This window comes from Stenella coeruleoalba (assembly GCF_951394435.1).
Source record: "Stenella coeruleoalba genome assembly, chromosome: 4".
NCBI classification, from domain to species: Eukaryota; Metazoa; Chordata; class Mammalia; order Artiodactyla; family Delphinidae; genus Stenella; species Stenella coeruleoalba.
In genome coordinates this window covers 71,281,635-71,303,057 of record NC_137149.1, presented here as the reverse complement: position 1 = coordinate 71,303,057, position 21,423 = coordinate 71,281,635, and the positions used below count along the sequence as shown (strand labels likewise).

Here is a 21,423-nt window from a genome sequence, read left to right as displayed (position 1 = left end):
TCAATAAATAGCTGTCGCTGTTTTTATTGGGAAGAAAGGAGTTATTTGAAAGGCAAAAGAATCTACCAGGTGTCAGGACAAGACCTGGAGGTGAGGTGGGAGATTCTAGCAACAGCCGGGTTTCAGCTTGGGCACTTGGGCATAGGTGTGAGGCCACCATCAGAGACAGCAGGATGGGGGATGGGGTGCACTTGCTGAGTGACTCACGTGAGGAAGCGAGGGGCGGTGCGCCGCTGGGGCCGGAGCAAAAGGAAGAAAGAGGCAGAGGGAAGCTAACCGAGCACAGGCGAGGTCCCGGGAGCGAGCGCGGTAAGGGGACCACGGGCCCCGGGGTGGTCGCCAGGGACGGGCGCGGGCGCCGGGGAGGCGGGAGCATCCGGGCTACAGCGGCGGCCGCGCGGGGAGGCGAGCTCTGCTGGGCGGGCGCCTGAGACGCGGCCTCTGAGGCGATTCTCAGCCCCGCGTATGAGCCCGCCTGGGGGGGGGGGGGGGGCGGGGCGGTGACAGCGGAAGGGATGGCGAGAGCGGATGGCCTCCTCTGCCCGCATTACTTCTGGGGTCCTCAGGACGGAGGTACTTGGCCTAGCATCGCCTCTTCCAACCGCTCCTCGCTGGCCCGGGCTCCAGCCGCGACCCTGGGATGGCGGCGGATTCCTGCAGGCTGATCCCGGCCCCCCCCCCCTCAAAAAAATATCCCCGCCGGCGCTCCCCTACCAGAAAGTGCAGTGACCCCCCTGTGCCTGTGGGTCCGATCACACGCCCCCACCCCCATCCTGCTGAGCGCCTCCCTCCCACTGCCCACCTGTCAGCACTCCTGCCGCCGCCAACAACGGAGGAAGCAGAGGGACCCCAAACCAGACCTGGGCATGGGGTGAGGGCTGCACCCGGAAGGCGAGACCCTGAGAAGGCCTGCTTAGATGTGGACCAGTGACTAATTGGGTGTGAGGGGACTTGACCACCAAAGCTGTGTTGTGGTATCTTTGCTTCCAGATTTGAGGCAATGGCCTAACTAAGCAAAGATAATCTAATTTGGCCTTAGGTCAGCAAACACTTCCTGGAGGTCCTCAAGAAGTAGAGCGCCCAGGGCTCTGACAGCTGCCCTTTACTGCTCACACACTCACTGTGTGCTTGTGCTGAGCTAATGCTTATGGACCTCATCCCTCTTCTTTGCAACAGCCCATCAAGGTCCATCACCTGCACTTAGCAGGTGAGAAAGCTGAGGCACAGGCACTTTAAGTCACTTGCCCCAAAGCAAGGGCTAGCAAAGAGTAGAGTCAGGATCTGAAAGCAGGTCTTTCTACCCTAGGGCATCACGCTGCCTCTACAGTAACATTAGGTGCTGAAAGTGAAACTTGGTACAAGAACGGGTCCCCTTGGCTTGTATTTCTGGCAGCTTAGTAGGAAACAGAACTGTGTATGATGAGAGGTTCATTTTGCATGGAAATCAGTGGTTGTCATGGAGTGCGGATCTGCAGAGTGCATTGGCCATTGGCGGGGCGGGTGGTGCGGTAGCGCGTGGTCCACCTGGACTATGCCCATTGTTGCGAAATCACTTTTCTCAGCCATGTGACACCAATGATTCACGATCCTCCTTCAGAAACTCCCTCTCCTTTGTATCAGCTATTCTTTCTCAGTCATCTCCTTGGCTTGTTTTTTTTTTTTTTTTTTCCTCTTGTTGGTATTCCCTTGGCCTCAGTGTTCACATTCTCCAGTACTCGTTTTAGACAATTTTATTGATGTTTCCTACTTTACCTATCATCTCAATGATGGCAACTCCCAAATTGATCTTTCTAGCCTACCCCTAATCTGTTAACTCCAGACCCAAATCCTCAAATATTCTAATCCCTACTGGCTAATTGCAATGTATGCCCAGAAGGCACCCAAATCCAATATTTCCAGATACAAATTTATCATCTCTAGCCTTCCCACAAGGGTCTTGGTTCAGGTCTCTTCACATCCTTGCCTGGGGTACTATAGCACCTTCCAAATTGGTCTTCCTGCCCTCTTTTTTTTTTTTTTTTTTTTTTTTTTAGCATCTTTATTGGAGTATAATTGCTTTACAATGGTGTGTTAGTTTCCACGTTATAGCAAAGTGAATCAGCTATACATATACATATATCCCTATATCTCTTCCCTCCTGCGTCTCCCTCCCTCCCACCCTCCCTATCCCACCCTTCTACCTGGTCACAAAGCACTGAGCTGACCTCCCTGTGCTATGTGGCTGCTTCCCACTAGCTATCTATTTTACATTTGGTAGTGTATATATGTCCATGCCATTCTCTCACTTCATCCCAGCTTACCCTTCCCCTTCCCTGTGTCCTCAAGTCCATTCTCTACCTCTGCATCTTTATTCCTGTCCTGACCCTAGGTTCTTCAGAACCTTTTTTTTTTTTAGAGTCCATATACATGTGTTAGCATACGGTATTTGTTTTTCTCTTTCTGACTTACTTCACTCTGTATGACACACTATATCCATCCACCTCACTACAAATAACTCAATTTTGTTTCTTTTTATGGCTGAGTAATATTCCATTGTATATATGTGCCACATCTTCTTTATCCATTCATCTGTCGATGGACACTTAGGTTGCTTCCATGTCCTGGCTATCGTGAAGAGAGCTGCAATGAATATTGTGGTACATGACTCTTTTTGAATTATGGTTTTCTCTGGGTATATGCCCAGTAGTGGGATTGCTGGGTCATATGGTAGTTCTATTTTTAGTTTTTTGAGGAGCCTCCACACTGTTCTCCATAGTGGCTGTATCCATTTACATTCCCACCAACAGTGCAAGAGGGTTCACTTTTCTCCACATCCTCTCCACCATTTATTGTTTGTAGATGTTTTGATGATGGCCATTCTGACTGGTGTGAGGTGATACCTCATTGTACTTTTGATTTGCATTTCTCTAGTGATTAGTGATGTTGAGCATTCTTTCATGTGTTTGTTGGCAATCTGTATATCTTCTTTGGAGAAATGTCTATTTAGGTCTTCTGCCCATTTTTTGATTGGGTTGTTTTTTTTGATACCCAGCTGCATGAGCTGTTTGTATATTTTGAAGTTTAATCCTTTGTCAGTTGCTTCGCTTGCAAATATTTTCTCCCATTCTGTGGGTTGTCTTTTCGTCTTGTTTATGGTTTCCTTTGCTGAGAAAAAGCTTTTAAGTTCCATTAGGTCCCATTTGTTTATTTTTGTTTTTATTTCCATTTCTCTAGGAGGTGGGTCAAAAAGGATCTTGCTGTGACTTATGTCATGGAGTGTTCTGCCTATGTTTTCCTCTAAGTTTTATAGTGTCTGGCCTTACATTTAGGTCTTTAATCCATTCTGAGTTCACTTTTGTGTATGGTGTTAGGGAGTGTTCTAATTTCATTCTTTTGCATGTAGCTGTCCAGTTATCCCAGCACCACTTATTGAAGAGGCTGTCTTTTCTCCATTGTATACTCTTGCCTCCTTTATCAAAGATAAGGTGACCATATGTGCGTGGGTTTATCTCTGGGCTTTCTATCCTGTTCCATTGATCTATATTTCTGTTTTTGTGCCAGTACCATACTGTCTTGATTACTGTAGCTTTGTAGTATAGTCTGAAGTCCAGGAGGCTGATTCCTCCAGCTCCGTTTTTCTTTCTCAAGATTGCTTTGGCTATTCGGGGGTCTTTTGTGTTTCCATACAAATTGTGAAATTTTTTGTTCTAGATCTGTGGAAAATGCCATTGGTAGTTTGATAGGGATTGCATTGAATCTGTAGATTGCTTTAGGTAGTATAGTCATTTTCACAATGTTGATTCTTCCAATCCAAGAACATGGTATATCTCTTCATCTGTTTGTATCATATTTAATTTCTTTCATCAGTGTCTTACAGTTTTCTGCATACAGGTCTTTTGTCTCCTTAGGTAGGTTTATTCCTAGGTATTTTATTCTTTTTGTTGCAGTGGTAAATGGGAGTGTTTCCTTAACTTCTCTTTCAGATTTTTCATCATTAGTGTATAGGAATGCAAGAGATTTTTGTGCATTAATTTTGTATCCTATACTTTACCAGATTCATTGATTAGCTCTAGAAGTTTTCTGGTAGCATCTTTAGGATTCTCTATGTATACTATCATGTCATTGGCAAACAGTGACAGCTTTACTTCTTCTTTCCCGATTTGGATTCCTTTTATTTCTTTTTCTTCTCTGATTGCTGTGGCTAAAACTTATAGTGGTGAGAGTGGGCAAACTTGTCTAAGATTCCTGATCTTAGTGGAAATGATTTCAGTTTTTCACCATTGAGAACGATGTTGGCTGTGGGTTTGTCATATATGGCCTTTATTATGTTGAGGTAATTTCCCTCTATGCCTATTTTCTGGTTTGTTTTTTTTTTAATCATAAATGGGTGTTGAATTTTGTCAAAAGCTTTTTCTGCATCTATTGAGATGATCATATGGTTTTTCTCCTTCAATTTGTTATATGGTGTATCACATTGATTGATTTGCGTATATTGAAGAATCCTTGCATTCCTGGAATAAACCCCGCTTGATCATGGTGTATGATCCTTTTAATGTGCTGTTGGATTCTGTTTGCTAGTATTTTGTTGAGGATTTTCGCATCTATGTTCATCAGTGATATTGGCCTGTAGCTTTCTTTCTTTGTGACCTCTTTGTCTGGTTTTGGTATCAGGGTGATGGTGACCTCATAGAAGGAGTTTGGGAGTGTTCCTCCCTCTGCTATATTTTGGAAGAGTTAGAGAAGGATAGGTGTTAGCTCTTCTCTAAATGTTTGATAGAATTCACCTGTGAAGCCATCTGGTCCTGGGCTTTTGTTTGTTGGAAGATTTTTAATCAAAATCTCAATTTCAGTGCTTGTGATTGGTCTGTTTATATTTTCTATTTCTTCCTGGTTCAGTCTCGGAAGGTTGTGCTTTTCTAAGAATTTGTCCATTTCTTCCGGGTTGTCTATTTTATTGGCATAGAGTTGCTTGTAGTAATCTCTCATGATCCTTTGTATTTCTGCAGTGTCAGTTGTTACTTCTCCTCTTTCATTTCTAAATCTATTGATTTGAGTCTTCTCCCTTTTTTTCTTGATGAGTCTGGCTAATGGTTTATCAATTTTGTTTATCTTCTCAAAGAACCATCTTGTAGTTTTATTGATCTTTGCTCTTGTTTCCTTCATTTCTTTTTCATTTATTTCTGATCTGATCTTTATGATTTCTTTCCTTCTGTTAACTTTGGGGTTTTTTTGTTCTTCTTTCTCTAATTGCTTTAGGTGTAAGGTTAGGTTGTTTATTTGAGATGTTTCTTGTTTCTTGAGGTAGGATTGTATTGCTATAAACTTCCCTCTTAGAACTGCTCTTGCTGCATCCCGTAGGTTTTGGATCATCATGTTTTCATTGTCGTTTGTTTCTAGGTATTTTTTTATTTCCTTTTTGATTTCTTCAGTGATCTCTTGTTTATTAAGTAGTGTATTGTTCAGCCTCCATGTGTTTGTATTTTTTACAGATTTTTTCCTGTAATTGATATCTAGTCTCATAGCCTTGTGGTCAGAAAAGGTACTTCATATGATTTCAGTTTTCTTATATTTACCAAGGCTTGATTTGTGACCCAAGATATAATCTGTCCTGGAGAATGTTGCATGAGCACTTGAGAAGAAAGTGTATTCTGTTGTGTTTGGATGGAATGTCCTATAAATATCAATTAAGTCCATCTTGTTTAATGTATCCTTTAAAACTTGTGTTTCCTTATTTATTTTCATTTTGGATGATCTGTCCATTGGTGAGAGTGGGGTGTTAAAGTCCCCAACTATGATTGTGTTACTCTCAATTTCCCCTTTTATGGCTGTTAGCATTTGCCTTATATATTGAGGTGCTCCTATGTGGGGTGCATAAATATTTACAATTGTTATATCTTCTTCTTGGATTAATCCCTTGATCATTATGTAGTGTCCTTCTTTGTCTCTTGTCATAGTCTTTATTTTAAAGCATATTTTGTCTGATATGAGGATTGCTACTCAGCTTTCTTTTGATTTCCATTTGCATGGAATATCTTTTTCCGTCCCCTCACTTTCAGTCTGTATGTGTCCCTAGGTCTGAAGTGGGTCTCTCGTAGACACCATAAATATGGCTCTTGTTTCTGTATCCATTCAACCAGTCTATGTCTTTTGGTTGGAGCATTTAATCTATTTACATTTAAGGTAGTTATCAATATGTATGTTCCTATTAGCATTTTCTTAATTGTTTTGGGTTTGTTACTGTAGGTCTTTTACTTGTCTTGTGTTTCCTGCCTAGAGAAGTTCCTTTAGCATTTGTTGTAGAGCTGGTTTGGTGGTGCTGAATTCTCTTAGCTTTTGCTTGTCTGTAAAGGTTTTAATTTCTCCATTGAATCTGAATGAGATCTTTGCTGGGTAGAGTAATCTTGGCTGTAGGTTTTTCCCTTTCATCACTTTAAATATGTCCTGCCACTCCCTTCTGGCTTGTAGAGTTTCTGCTGAAACACCAGCTGTTAACTTTATGGGGATTCCCTTGTATGTTATTTGTTGTTTTTCCCTTGCTGCTTTTAATATTTTTTCTTTGTATTTAATTTTTGATAGTTTGATTAATCTGTGTCTTGGCATGTTTCTTCTTGGATGTATCCTGTATGGGACTCTCTGTGCTTCCTGGACTTGATTGAGTATTTTGGGAAGTTTTCAACTATAACCTCTTCAAGAATTTCTCAGTCCCTTTCTTTTTCTCTTCTTTTTCTGGGACCCCTATAATTTGAATGTTGTTGCATTTAATGGTGTCCCAGAGGTCTCTGAGACTGTCCTCAATTCATTTCATTCTTTTTTCGTTATTCTGCTCTGCAGTAGTTATTTCCAGTATTTCATCTTCCAGTTCACTATCCGTTTTCTGCCTCAGTTATTCTGCTATTGATTCCTTCTAGAGAATTTTTAATTTCATTTATCATGTTGTTCATCATTGTTTGGTTGCTCTTCAGTTCTTCTGGGTCCTTGTTAAATGTTTCTTATATTTTCTCCATTCTATTTCCAAGATTTTGGATCATCTTTACTATCAGTACACTGAATTCTTTTTCAGGTAGAATGCCTATTTCCTCTTCATTTGTTTGTCCTCGTGGGTTTTTACCTTGCTCCTTTATCTGCTGTGTGTTTCTCTGTCTTCTCATTTTGCTTGACTTACTGTGTTTGGGGTCTCTGTTTTGCAGGCTGCAGGTTCGTAGTTCCTGTTTTTTGTGTCTGCCCGCAGTGGGTAAGTTTGGTTCAGTGGGTTGTGTAGGCTTCCTGGTGGAGGGGACTAGCGCCTGTGTTCTGGTGGATGAGGCTGGATCTTGTCTTTCTGGTGGGCCAGACCATGTCTGGTGGTGTGTTTTGGGGTGTCTGTGGCCTTATTATGATTTTAGGAAGTGACTCTTCTAATGGGTGGGGTTATGTTCCTGTCTTGCTAGTTGTTTGGCATAGGGCGTCCAGCACTGTAGTTTGCTGGTTGTTGAGTGGAGCTGGGTCAGCGTTGAGATGGAGATCTCTCGGAGAGCTTTCACCGTTTGATATTATGTGCAGCCTGGAGGTCTCTGGTGGACCAATGTCCCGAACTCAGCTCTCCCACCTCAGAGGCACAGGCCTGACGCCCGGCCAGAGCACCGGTCAGCCACATGGCTCAGAAGAAAAGGGAGAAAGAAAGAAAGATTGAAAGAGAGAAAGAAAGAAAGAAAGAATAAAATAATGTTATTAAAATAAAAAATAAAGAATATTATTAAAAATTAAAAAGTAATTAAAAAGAAGAAAGAAGAGAGCAACCAAACCAAAGTGCAAATCCACCAACAATAACAAGCGTATACTATAAAAACAACAACAACAAACAAAAAAACGGACAGACAGAACCCTAGGACAAATGGTAAAAGCAAATCTATACAGACAAAATCACACAAAGAAGCATACACATACACACTCAGAACACAAAAATAAGGGGAAAAATATATATATTAAAAAAAGAGAGAGCAGCGAAATCAATAAACAAATCTTCCAGTGATAATGAACTCTAAATACTAAACTAAGATAAACATAAAATCAGAGACAAATTAGATGCAAAAAGCAAACCCCAAGTCTACAGTTGCCCCCAAAGTCCACCTCCTCAATTTAGGATGATTCATTGTCTATTCAGGTATTCCAGAAATGCAGGGTACATCAGGTTGATTGTGGAGCTTTAATCCGTTGCTCCTGAGGCTGCTGGGAGAGATTTCCCTTTCTCTTGTTTGTTCGCACAGCTCCAGGGGTTCAGCTTTGGATTTGGCCCCGCCTCTGCATGCAGGTCGCCTGAGGGCATCTGTTCTTGGCTCAGACAGGATGGGGTTAAAGTAACAGCTGATTCGGGGGCTCTGGGTCACTCAGGCTGGGGGGGAGGGAGGGGGTACGGAATGCAGGGTGAGCCTGTGGTAGCAGAGGCCGGCGTGACGTTCCAGTAGCCCCACAGACCCTCTTGAAAGCTCAAGAATCTTGGTCTTTGGTGTCTTCAGACCTGACCAGAGAGAACAAGCCTTTCTTCCTTAGCACCGTGTGCATGCCTCTAGGGAAGCCCTTTGCATGTTGTGTAACCGCTGACTTGTCTGTCTTCCCCTGTGAGTTCCTTTAGCACTGATTTTGTCTTATCCTTTGTATCCCTTGGCCTGGCACATAATAGACAGTAAATATTTGTGTAGCTAATGACCTTGTAATGAATTGAAATTTTTTGATGACAGTTTATAGTTCATAAAACATTTCATAGTGCCTCAGGTGACATCTCACTCCACTCTTCCTCTGATCTGTCACCATTAGTCAGTTAATGTGTGTGTGTTGGTAGAGGAGGAGCATTAGAAAGTGAGTTTGCAGGTGGCTGGAGATGAAGGTGAACGACAAAATGAAAATAAGGTCGCCAAATAGGGGAGTTGATCCTAAGGGTGTTTTTACGGTTGACATAAATGTTCAGTCACGGCATGGTGACTCTCTTCTACTTTCCTTAGACATCGGGTCAAATGAGGAAGCTGAGCCCACTCAACTAGAAGAGAAGCAAAGACAAAGTCATCATGGCTTCAGTGTCGACGCATGAACACCAAGATAAAGGTCCCCATTTGCCACCACCAAGCAAGCAGGTATATTTCTAATTTGAAAGTCTGCCATTTAAAGAGGAACATCATACAGGACTTCCCTTAAACCTCATCCTTGATCAGTCATCTTAGTTTTTTCTGTCTGGCGCTTTGTAGGATGGGTTCAGGGAAAATAGAACGGGGAAGGAAAGTGTATTTTTGGCTGCCTTGAAAAGGAGCCTTTTCAATTATTTACAAAATCCTTTCTTTACTCTTCCCTGTGTAGAATTCAGCTTAACTAACTCTTCCATAGGTTGTCAGTGACTGAAGAGGTTTCCTTTACCAGAACAAAACTCTTAATTGAATCTCACAGAATGCTACAGGATGCATGTTTTTTCATTTCTGTTATCAAGGCTAATCATACTAAGGCTATGCTGCTGACAGGTGTTCCTGTTTGGGATGGCAGAGTCCTTAACTACTAAATTAGGCATCAGATTGAGAACCCCAGTGTTAACAGGGACACAGTTTTTCAACTTCTTGAGAATGAATACTGTTTGTTTCGGGGACACATAAGTGAAGAAAAGAGAAAGTATTGTGATGGGATAGTAGAGTTCATGTTCTCTGGAGTCAACCTTTTCAAGCTAAAAATGCGTTATGGAGGAGATGATATTTAAGGAGCAAAGTTTAGGAGAGGCAAATAGACAAATGATATCACATCATAAGGAATTTAGACACCCAAGTTGCCTTTGTGAAATGGAGATCCATAAAACATTTATGGTTCTACCGAAAAGGATCACCAGAGCTCCCTGGGGACACTGCAGCAGCTTCAGTCTTGACTGCAGGACTCACAGCAGTTGTGATAGTTGGGGTCCCTGCCCATGGATGTGTGTATGTGTGTATGTTTCGCGGGAGGAGAGGGAGGGAGGTGTTGCTTATTTCTGCCGCAGCCACAGGCAGAACCAAGAAGAAGTATTTGCACTGGGATGAGGAAGAGTGCTTGCTGAGCTAACGTAAGTGGTGACCAGATTCTTCCCTGGTCACTGTGACTCACCCTGACCACCACTAACGTGTGCTGTGCTATGGGGAGTTGTAGAGGAAGAAGAGGGAGGTTGCCTGCTTGGGCTGTTTGTAGAGCTCTGAAGGCACAGGTGCCACAGGATCCTTGCATGTCACCATCATGCACGTAAAATGCTTGGCACAGTGCCTGGCCTGTGTGCGAGTGCTCAGGGAATAGTGATCACCATTCACATTGACATCTACTACAAACAAAGAGTCAAAAAAGAACATTTGCAAAATCAGCAAGGTGAACTTCAAAAGCCATGGAACTGCACCTCAACAAGAAAAACACTAAAACTCCAAGAGATGAATGGCAGAGGACCTACATAAGTAATTCACAAACAAAGAAATAGCAGTGTGACTTAAGGAAAAAATTAAATAAAATTTGTTTCTAAGAAACAAATGAACCACCCACAGAATGGGAAAAATTATTTACAAATCATATATCTGAAAAGGGTCTAGTATCCAGAGTATATAAAAAGCTCTTACAACTCAATAACAAAAAGACAGCCCAATTGAAAAATGAGCAAAGGGCTTGAATAGGTGTTTCTCCGAAGAAGATATATAAATAGCCAATATTCAGATGAAAAGATGCTCAATGTCATTAGTCATTAAGGAAATACAAATCAAAACCACCATTTCACAATCACTAGCATGACCACAGTCAAAAACAGAAAGAATTCAGTTTATTTAGTTTAAATAAATTGAATAATTTATATTAAAAACATTTAAAGTGCTAATTTAAAAAAAAGAAACAAAACACGTGGGTTCAGTCCCTGGTCAGGGAACTAAGATCCTGTAAGCCGGATGGCGGAGCCAAAAAAAAGAAACAAAACAGAAAATAACAAATGTTGACAAGGATGTGGAAAAATTGGAAATCTCCTACATTGTTGGTGGGATTAGAAAATGGTGCAGCTCCTGTGCAAAACTCAAAAAGTTAAACGTAGAGTTGCAGTATGGCCCAGCAGAGCTGAAAACAAAAACTTGTGCAGGAATGTTCATAGCAGCATTATTCACAATAGCCAATGGTGGAAACAATCCAAATGTCCATCAGTGGATGAATGGAGAAACAAAATGTGTTATATTCATACAATGGAATATTATTGAGCCATAAAAAGAAATGAAATACAGATACATGTTACCACGTGGGTGAATCTTGAAAACATTATGCAAAGGAAAAGAAGCCAGCCACGAAAGGTCACATGCTGTATGATATTGTTTGTACCAAATACCCAGAATAGGCAAATCCAGAAGGCAGATTAGTGGTTGCTAGGCAGTTGGAGAGAGGAGGGAATGAGGACAGACTCCTTACTGGGTATGGAATTTCCTTTTGGGGTGATGAAAAAGCTCTGGAACTAGATAGCGGTGATGGCTGCACACATTGTAGATACACTGAATGCCGTGAACTGTATACTTTAAAATGGTTAAACGCAACATTGTAAAACAACTATGTTCCAATATAAAATAAAAAAAAATAAAGTGTATGAGAGGATGAAAAAAATGTATAAAATGGTAACTATTATGTTATGTGTATTTTACCACAATAAAAAATTAATGAGTCACTGAACAAGAAAAGATTACAACAGAGGTCTAGTTGCAGGGATTGCCTCAACAGAGAAGGACAGTCTGGCTGAAGACTACATAGAGATGCTCAAACACATTAGTTATCAGACAATAAAATATTGCTTTATACCTATTAGACTGTTAAATTTTAGAAAACTGGATAATGCCAAGTGTTACAACATCCTTTCTTTACTCTAACCTGCTTGGAATCCAGCTTAACTAGCTCTTATGCGGTTCTTAGGCATATAGAGGAATGTTCACACGCTGCTGATGGGAGTGGATGCTGGTGTAGCCATTGGGGAGAGCACTCTCGCAAGACTTTGTTCAACTGGAATATGCATGCCCTGTATTTTACTTCTAGATACATATCTGAAAAGCGTTCTCATGTGGGTCTGTAAGGGGACACTTGGAGATGGGGACTCAGAAGCGTCCTGGAGAATCATGCCGCAGTTAGAAACAGTGGACTAGATAAATATAGCAACATGGATAGATCTTAAAAGTGTAGAACTGAGTTGAAAACATTTTTAGTAATAAAACTAAATGTATAAAACAATGCCATTTGCATTAAATACTGCAGGCACCCCAAACAATGAACATTTTGCAAGCATATATACAAACAAAAGATCCACATTAAACACCCAGAATGGCGGTGATGGGCAGAGAACGAGGATGGAGAATGTGGGTGAGAGTAAGTGAATAACCACATACATACCTACAAAAGGGGAGGATAATAAAAGATGGGAGTTAGTCCAGATCGTAGCACATCAACATGATAAAAAAAAGTACTGTAGAACTCATAAAAATAATGTCAACCATATCAATAGTTCCCCCAGATATTATGTGCAGACCATTTATAAATGTGTTTAAAAAAAACTGTTAAGATAAAAAGTAAAGTATGTAGAAAAATAAAAAGCAGTCTGCTGATGCTTTTTAGACTATAGTTTCTCACGGTCTAAAAATGCTTATAGAAGTATAAATAGGTAAATTGGAATACAGATCTATAAATAGATAACTTGTAATACTGCTCTGAGTGAGATCCCAGATGTGTAAATATTATGCTGTAGGGGAAGTCTCTCTCTTCACCCAGGAGGAGATCTTGAACTGGGTCTTAAGAAGACCAGGTAGGCAAAGGGAGTGAGTGTCATTGCAGGGACAGGGACTGCATAGACAGAGACTGGACGTAAGAAAGAAAATGTGACCTCAGCAGTAGTGCATTCTGACCAGGTATCTGCTTCATGCTCACTAGTCACTGAATCACTCTGCTTCTCCACCTGTGATTCTTTTCTTGGTTAAGTCCATCCATCGTTCACAGCTGGAAAGCACTGGCTGAAACTGGCCATTGCACAGTGCTGGCAGCGGGAAAGAACGCACGCTGTGTGACCAGAGTGAAAAGACCTCCTCGCCCTCCTCTAGGGAAGACAGAGCAGATGCTCTTCTGATGATTTCAGTCAAGTCATCACGTAACTTTCCTTGCAGAGTCTGTTGTTTTGTCCAAAATCAAAACTGCACATCCACAAATCAGAGATTTCAAAGATTATCCGGGAATGTCAAGAAGAAAGTTTCTGGAAGAGAGGTAATTGCATCCCTCTTAATCTTTGTTAATACTGTTTTTGCTGCAATAAACTGCCTAATATCGTATTAGAATTATGGTATTGATTTATTTTTGAGCAGGGACTTTGCATAATTCCCTGAAGACACTGATACCTGAGGCTGCTTGGAATTTAAGTCCATATTGAGACCCTTTTAAGGTCAGGGATAATATCTGATTTAGGAGCTGTTTACCCCCCTTAGCAAAAAGTGATGCACACCTAACACTTTCTTTCATGTGACCGAGAATGTGTACCAAGAGTGTTATTTAGAATTTCTTGAAAGAGTAGACTTTCCACAATTCCACTGAACTCTAACCTTCATCAAGTTCAGGTTCATTGCTCCCTCCCAGAGCCAAGCACACTGCTTCACATATAAAAATTACCTATTAAATATTCGTGGAATGAATGAAGAGTGGCAGCATTCTGTTAATACTTCCCTTACAATGTCTTGAAGTAACCTTTTCTGCCAAGTCTCTTCCTCTTTCCGGGCCTGCTTTATATGAGACAAGGGTGTGAACTGAGGTTGTGCATTAAAGTCCCGTTTAATTTTAAAAATTCGTGACTTGTCACTTGAAAATGTCATAATACAGCCTATAGATATAGTCCCAATATTGCTGGCATAGGGATAATTTTACTTTGAAATACTCATTTTGATTTCTTAAATCATTCAAATCCAGTATCAGTTGTTTTTGGAAGTAACACTCCTTAGAAGTTGATGTTCACTGTTCATTACTTCTTATTGATTGTGCTGCTAGAAATTTTCTGACAACTTATGAGTGAGTAATTTATTTAAGCCCTAGTAGTTTAACATTTCAGTATGACCCATTTGCCTACCATCAGGTAGATAGCTCTGAGTGGAAAAATTCGTTGCTATTTGATTTGTCTTGGTTACTAGGAAGAGCTAGCAACCAAGACAAATCAAATAGCAACCGATTTTTTTTTTATCACTTCTCTGTGCTTTGGGAAGAAGTCATTTGACACATTTTGACAGAACTAGAAACTTCCTTTTCTGGACTCACTTGCCTGTTTAGAGATAAAAATCATCTCTAAACATGGCCCATGTTTACCTCGAATGTAGTAATCTTCAGAAAATAAACGTATCCAAATTGTGTGACAAAATGTCATAAAAGACAAAAGCAGGGAACTATAGTAGATAGGGTGTGCAGTTTATCGTCCTCTTTTTTTAACTTTCATGCAGGATTGAAAATTTCAAAATATATAGCTAATGGAAACTCCCAAATTCCCCAGCTCAGCGCACACACATGAAGATGCCTGTGTTGTATGTAGTGATCCGAATCCGGTGCATGGTGGGTCTCAGAGACGGAGTGGCAGGGGATCTAGGTTTTGTCACATTAATGCTGTGCATTAGGTTGAGTGCCTGGGGCAGACCCCAAGAAAATTCTCCATGCGGTGCTTAATATGTGTCAAATTAGTAAAATAAAAAATGACTAAAATCTCACTGCCAAAGCAGGAAGAGAAAACACTCAGAGTAATTCTCCCTCATTCTTCTAGGTGAGGGGCCAAGTTTTAAAATACCAATATTGAAGGGCGTTTCTGTTTTACAGCTCTGCCTTTTTCTCTTGTAAGCATGCTTGTCACCCAAGGACTGGTCCACCATGGTAAGATTCAGTATTTGGTACATAGTTTAACTTAAGAGAATCCAGTTTTCTGGGGTCCTCCTGGCGGGTTTTGGTACTTGGCATTTATTTTTTGGTGAAGAATTTATTTATGCGGGCTTTTGCCTGTTTCTAGCCTACGTCCCCAGCTCTCCCTCCCATAGATGTCCTATTTCCCGGAATGAGTGACCATGACAAAGAGAAATTAAATTTGCAGTTGGAATTAAGGTCATTAATCCAGATGGGCCCAATATAATCAGAAGGGTCCTTGAAAGTGAGAGTGGATCAGAAGACAGAACCAGAGAGATGGCAGCATGAGAAAGACTCAGCTCAACATTCCTGAGTTTGAAGATGGAGGAAGGGGCCATGAGTCAAGCAATGAGTGGCCTCCAGAAGCTGGAAAGGAAGAAACCTTAGAGCCTTCAGAAGGGCTTGCAGCTCTGTTGATGCCTTGACGTAGCCCTGTACTATGGTCTGAATATTTGTATTCCCCCGCCCACCCCAAATTCACAGATTGGAATTCTAAAGCCCAAGGTGATGCTATTAGGAGGTGGGGCCTTTGCAGGTGATTAGGGCGTGAGGGTGGAGAGCTCATGAAGGCGGTTAGTGCTTTTACAAAAGAGACCCCACAGAGGGCCCTGCCCCTTCCACCACGTGAGGATACAATGAGAAGTCGACCATGCCAGCATTCTGATCTTGGACTTCCAGCATCCGGAACAGTGAGAAATAAATGTCTGCTGTTTTATAAGCCACCCAATCTGTGGTATTTTGTTATAGCAGCTCGAATGGACTAAAACACCCAGTGAGACCCATTTTGAGCTGCTGACCTCCAGAACTGTAACGTATTAAATTTGTGTGGGTTTTTTGGGGGGTTTTTTTGGCCGCGCTACATGAGGTCTTAGTTCCCTGACCAGGGATCAAACCCGTGCCCCCTGTAGTGGAAGCGTAGAGTCTTAACTACTGGTCTGCCAGGGAAGTCCCAAATCTGTGTTGTTTTAAACCACTGAGTTTGTAGTAATTTGTTACGGCAGCCCCAGGAAACTATTGCAGTGCCTGTCTCTGTACCAGAGTTCCTGTGTCTCCTAGGGCCTTGGTATATGGTTAGACAGATACTTCCCTGCACAAGGGTGCTCCAGGGAAGAAGTAAATGGGGCTGAAATTCACCCAAGCTCTGAACACCAAGCCATTTGTCCTGGAGAGAGGCTGCATCTGCCTCAGGAGGGGCACCCGTGTACAGCAGATCATGAGGACTGACGGCCGCCCTGCGTCACCCACATAACCTCTCCGTGCCTCTTAGCACTGTCCATTGTTCCCCTCTATTCCTTGTTCCTTGCCCTCTTCTTTCTCCCCGACTCTATCCAGCCAGAGAACCTATAAGCATTGCTTAGTCCCCAGACAGCAAGAAGGCACCTGACCCTGTGGAAGCCCATTATACTGAACACTGCTGATTACTAGGATTTTAGAGAGTACTTGTACCCAGCAAACATGAGGGAAGATGTTTAGCTCTTTTGGGGTCTGAAAGACCACATGTCATATATCTAGAAGAATCTCATTTCGGTCAGTATTATTGTTGTCTTTAAAGTTGATTTATTAAATATGATTTCATTTTTATAACTTGAAGATGGTCTTTTTGTGGAAATACATTAGTCAGTGATAAGCCTTTTTCAGAACATTTTTGACACAGAAAAACAAATATGGCCATGACATCTATGTATAGGGATTATGTTTTATGAATATTAAACTACTTGCTCAAAATCTACCATCTCTTACATCTGTACAAAAATATATATTTAAAATTATTTTATTTTCTCTTTTTAAAAAATATTTATTTATTTTTGGCTGCATTGGGTCTTGGTTGCTGCACGCGGGCTTTCTCTAGTTGCAGAGAGCAGGGGCTACTCTTCACTGCTGTGCACGGGCTTCTCATTGTGGTGGCTTCTCTTGTTGCAGAGCACGGCCTCTAGGCACGCAGGCTCAGTAGTTGTGGCACACGGGCTCAGTAGTTGTGGTTCACGGGCTCTAGAGCGCAGGCTCAGTAACTGTGGTGCACAGTCCTAGTTGCTCCGCAGCATGTGGGATCTTCCTGGACCAGGGCTCGAACCCGTGTCCCCTGCATTGGCAGGCAGATTCTTAACCACTGCACCACCAGGGAAGCCCTGTACAAATATATTTTTCCAGGTTGTGTATTACTTTTCTACAAATTTCCACAAACACAGTGGCTGAAAACAATACAAATTTATTAGCTTGCAGTCTTGAAAGGCGGAAGTCCAAAATGGGTCTTTCTGAGCTGAAATCAAAGTGTCAGCAGGGCTGCATTCCTTTCTGGGGGCTCTAGGGCTTCCTTTCCCTTTCTAGCTTCTGGAACCCACCCACATTCCTTGGCACATGGTCCCTTCCTCTGTCTGCAGAGCCAGCAGCGTGGAGCCAAGTTCCCATACTGCCGTCTGTCTGGTTCTGTCTCTGAATACTTTTTCCACATTCAGGGGTCATCGTGATTACATTGGGCCCAGCCAAATAATCCAGGATAATCTCTCTATTTTAAAGTCATCCGATTAGCCACCTTAATTCCATTTTCCACCCTAATTCCGTTTTGTTGTGTAAGATAATATATTCACAGTTTCTAGGGATTGGGATGGGAACATCTGTAGGAACATCCATTATTCTGCCCACCATAGGTGGAAATGCTTTCATTTTAAAATTGTGATTATAAGCAACTATACTCCAATAAAAATTAATTTAAAAAAATCTTAAAAACAACAAACAAAAATAAATAAATAAAATTGTGATTATATATACTCTGAATCTCTAAATTGAAACTCTGTGTTGAGTTACTTTAAAAGGGGAGGGGGCAACGACTAATTGCTTAGAACTAAGTTGTTATCTCCACCTTGCCTTGATATCTTTAAATACATCATGAATTGTCTGTTTCACGTTCTTTTTCTATACATTAAAGCCATTACTTGTTACCTGCCAAAAATGACTACTATTTGAGAGTTAAATTCAATCAAGATTTGAATTATCTCTTTTAAGATCATCTCTTTAGATTAAGAATCTGTGTATATCTTAAACCCTGAAGACTTCTTATACTTTATAAATTTAAATAAGTTATAAAATGAAATAATAATGCATTTATACATTACTTCTTAGGTTATTTAGCAGCTAATCCAAGATTTGGATCATTGCCTAAAGTTGCACGTAAGTCATAAAAGGAAAAAAAAAAGTTTCATTTTTTGAGCTTCCCTGGTGGTGCAGTGGTTGAGAGTCCGCCTGCCGATGCAGGGGACACGGGTTCGTGCACCGGTCCGGGAGGATCCCACATGGCGCGGAGCGGCTGGGCCCGTGAGCCATGGCCGCTGAGCCTGTGCCTCCGGAGCCTGTGCTCCGCAACGGGAGAGGCCAAAAAAATGTTTCATTTTTTAAAAAGAAGGTGTTTATAGCAACTGGAGATAGGAATGTCCAGGTTAACCAAATTGCCTGTATTGACTGTCTGAAAAAAACAGTCTCCATTTTTTGCCACCTTGCAGTTTTTAGTTCGTTTGATACTTTCTGATGGGAAGCTGAGCAGTAGGGACTTCACCTTAGTCCTCTAAAGCATGAACTAGGAGGGCCTGGCAGGATAACAAGAGGACATCAACAGCAGAGTCTGAATGATAGCTCCATGAGAGATTTTAATTTTCTTCTTTTGGCCAGTCTTTTCCAAATATTTTCTATAACGGACATAACAAATGAATAGTTTTTTTAAATCAGGGCTTTCTAATAGTACATTTACCATAAACGTAGGGTTTCACCTTCTTATACTGGTTATCCATAGACCTTTTACGTACACAGAGGATGTATTCCGGTTTACGACCTGAAACCTCATTCCCAGCAAGAATAGCAGGTTGAAAATGTCTTCCATGGTTCTGCCTCGTGACCTTCCTCCCTGACATGCAAGATGGACTGCAGCTCCCCATACTCCGATCCATAAAGAAAATTAAGGGGCTCTCCTACCCCGTGATTTGGAGGCTACCTAGAGCCACAACCCAAGTCCCATCTCTCCCTCCCCATGGCTTCAGAGCTTTGTTTGCCAGTTGGGCCTCCCTCTGGCTGCCCCTGTCTGGGCATCACCCTTGCTTGCTCTATCCCAGCCCTTCTACCTCCAGTTCAAAACTGAGGAGATCAAAAGTCTCCAGTTCCCAATACTGCTCTTTAATAGGGAACTTCATTCCCAGAGATTTTGTTCATTGATTCATCAGGGTACTTTTGATATAAGAATTATTGCTGTTAATAAAGTTCGAGAAGACCATTAATGGAGGAGATTCCAAACCTTTAAATTATTTATCTTTCCTAACCTGCTCTTACAGTTGCTGGTATCTTGGGATTTGGCCTTGGAAAGGCATCATACATAAGAGTATGCCAGAGTAAATTCCATTCCTTTGAAGGTCAGCTGCGTGGGGCTGGTTTTGGTCCAGGGCATAACAGGTTTGTACTCTGCTTTTTTGGGGTTTTTTAAATAAATATATTTATTTATTTTGGGCTGCGTTGGGTCTTCGTTGCTGCACGCAGGCTTTCTCTAGTTGCGGCGAGTGGGGGCTACTCTTCGTTGCAGTGTGCGGGCTTCTCATTGCGGTAGCTTCTCTTGTTGTGGAGCACGGGCTGTAGGCACACGAGCTCAGTAGTTGTGGCTCGTGGGCTCTAGAGCACAGGCTCAGTAGTTGTGGCACATGGGCTCAGTAGTCGTGGCGCATGGGCTTAGTTGCTCTGCGGCATGTGGGATCTTCCCGGACTAGGGCTTGAACCTGTGTCCCCTGCATTGGCAGGTGGATTCTTAACCACTGCACCGCCAGGGAAGCCCTGTACTCTGTTTGATTAAGGGATTATAATAAAGATAATTATTAAAAAGTAAATGAAAGATCATTCACCATTTACAATATTAAAATAGTTTTTAACATTCATATGTTGAAAAAAACTCAAAGTTTGAGTTGTTGCTATTCAAATTCAATAATAATTATGATTTATCTGGGTTACCTATTTCATTTGCTCACCAAACATTTAGTAAGTACCTACTATGTTCAAAGCATTGTACAAGTCTCTAAAGAATGCCTTGATCAGCAGACACAGCTTCTACCGTCACGGGGTTACGCAAATTTAACCAGGGCTCTTGACTGCAGGACTTCTCAGAGCCTTTACTATATTAATATAAATCATGATTCTCATTAGGGGATACAAGCAGTAGGACTGTGGAGTAAGTGGCGTTACCTCTGCTGTTAAGAGTCGCTGGGATCAAAGGGGGTTCTAACTGCTAACTTACTAAGCTGCGTGACCTTGGACAAGTTTCTTAAACTCTCAAATCTTCAGTTTTCTCATTTGTATAATATGGTGATCAGAATTTTTTTCATGGGATGGTGTAAGGAATAGAAATGATTGTTCATGACACTCAGTGAGAGCTCAGTAAATAATAGCTATTTCTACCATGGTATTGTAAGACTAGCATTGGGGACACATTTCTCTAAAGAGCCCTTACTTGTCACAGTGGATTCTGTTTGAGATGCAGCACAACATGGTGAAAACAACATTGGACAGGAAAATCATTAATGGCCTTTTTGTGGAAGAAATTCGGGGAGTCTGAAACCAAGAAACAGCTCTGATAATTCCTGAAAAATATTAGGCTTGAGAACTTTAGCATAGAAAATACCTCTAAATAATCTAAAATATAATACAAATGAATTTATTTACAAAAGAGAAACAGACTTACAGACATAGAAAACAAATTTATGGTAACCAAAGGGGAAAGGGGGCGGGGATAAATTGGGAGTTTGGGATTCACAGATACACACTACTATATATAAAATAGATAAACAACAAGGTCTTACTGTATAGCACAGGGAAATATATTCAATATCCTGTAATAAATCATAATGGAAAAGAATATGAAAAAGAATATATATAAACGTATGTATACATATAACTGAATCACTTTGCTGTATTCCAGAAACTAACACAACATTGTAAATTAGCTATACATCAATTAAAACTTTTTAAAAAATCTCTAAATAATATTGTGTTCAGACTAGAGCTTCCAGTGTCAAAGTACAAACCAACATTTTTGCTTCTATTTTAGGCACTGCCTGCTTACCTGTGAGGAATGCAAAACAAAGCATGGATTAAATAAGGAGGGAAGTTCACAGCCTTCGACTTCCTAAACTCTGTGGGTTTTCAAGTTTCCAAAAACATCTGAATTTGTACACCTTTAAAATGTCAAATGTACTTTAAAATAATTTACTTATAGTAGAACAGAAACATTGTGATTCTCTCACTCTATTGAAATGCTTTCGCCGGTTGATTCTCCATTGAATTGAGCATTCCATGTTTTTCTGTTGTTTAAGAACATGTTGGGAGCATTCATACACCAAAAGAAATTCTGTTGCACTCTTACTTGCTTACAGCTAAATAAAAGAATTTAGAGTCTTCTCTGATTCACCCCATCCATTCTTTCACTCTGCTTTTGTTCAGGGTTTTAAGATCCCTGATGGAGGATAGGAATGAATGTTGAGGAGCTTGAGAATCATGCCCCAGTGTGTATGTGTGGAGGTAGAAATACAG

The 21,423-nt window shown here is 41.2% G+C and overlaps 1 protein-coding gene across 3 annotated transcripts; it reads left to right on the top strand.

Moving 5' to 3' along the window:
- The first annotated feature begins 239 nt into the window (after positions 1–239).
- Positions 240–21,279, top strand: OCIAD2 (OCIA domain containing 2). 3 transcript variants are annotated; one of them, XM_079919875.1, is made up of 7 exons: positions 240–309; positions 8,955–9,083; positions 13,113–13,209; positions 14,791–14,844; positions 17,989–18,036; positions 19,185–19,302; positions 20,942–21,279. In XM_079919875.1, the coding sequence occupies exons 2-7, from the start codon at positions 9,018–9,020 to the stop codon at positions 21,021–21,023; spliced, it is 465 nt and encodes a 154-aa protein (XP_079776001.1). In that variant the 5' UTR covers positions 240–309; positions 8,955–9,017; the 3' UTR covers positions 21,024–21,279. The 3 variants fall into 3 exon arrangements, with proteins under 3 accessions (XP_079776001.1, XP_079776002.1, XP_079776003.1); XM_079919876.1 differs by lacking the exon at positions 19,185–19,302; XM_079919877.1 differs by lacking the exons at positions 240–309; positions 13,113–13,209 and having other exon boundaries at positions 9,001–9,083.
- Positions 21,280–21,423: the final 144 nt, after the last annotated feature.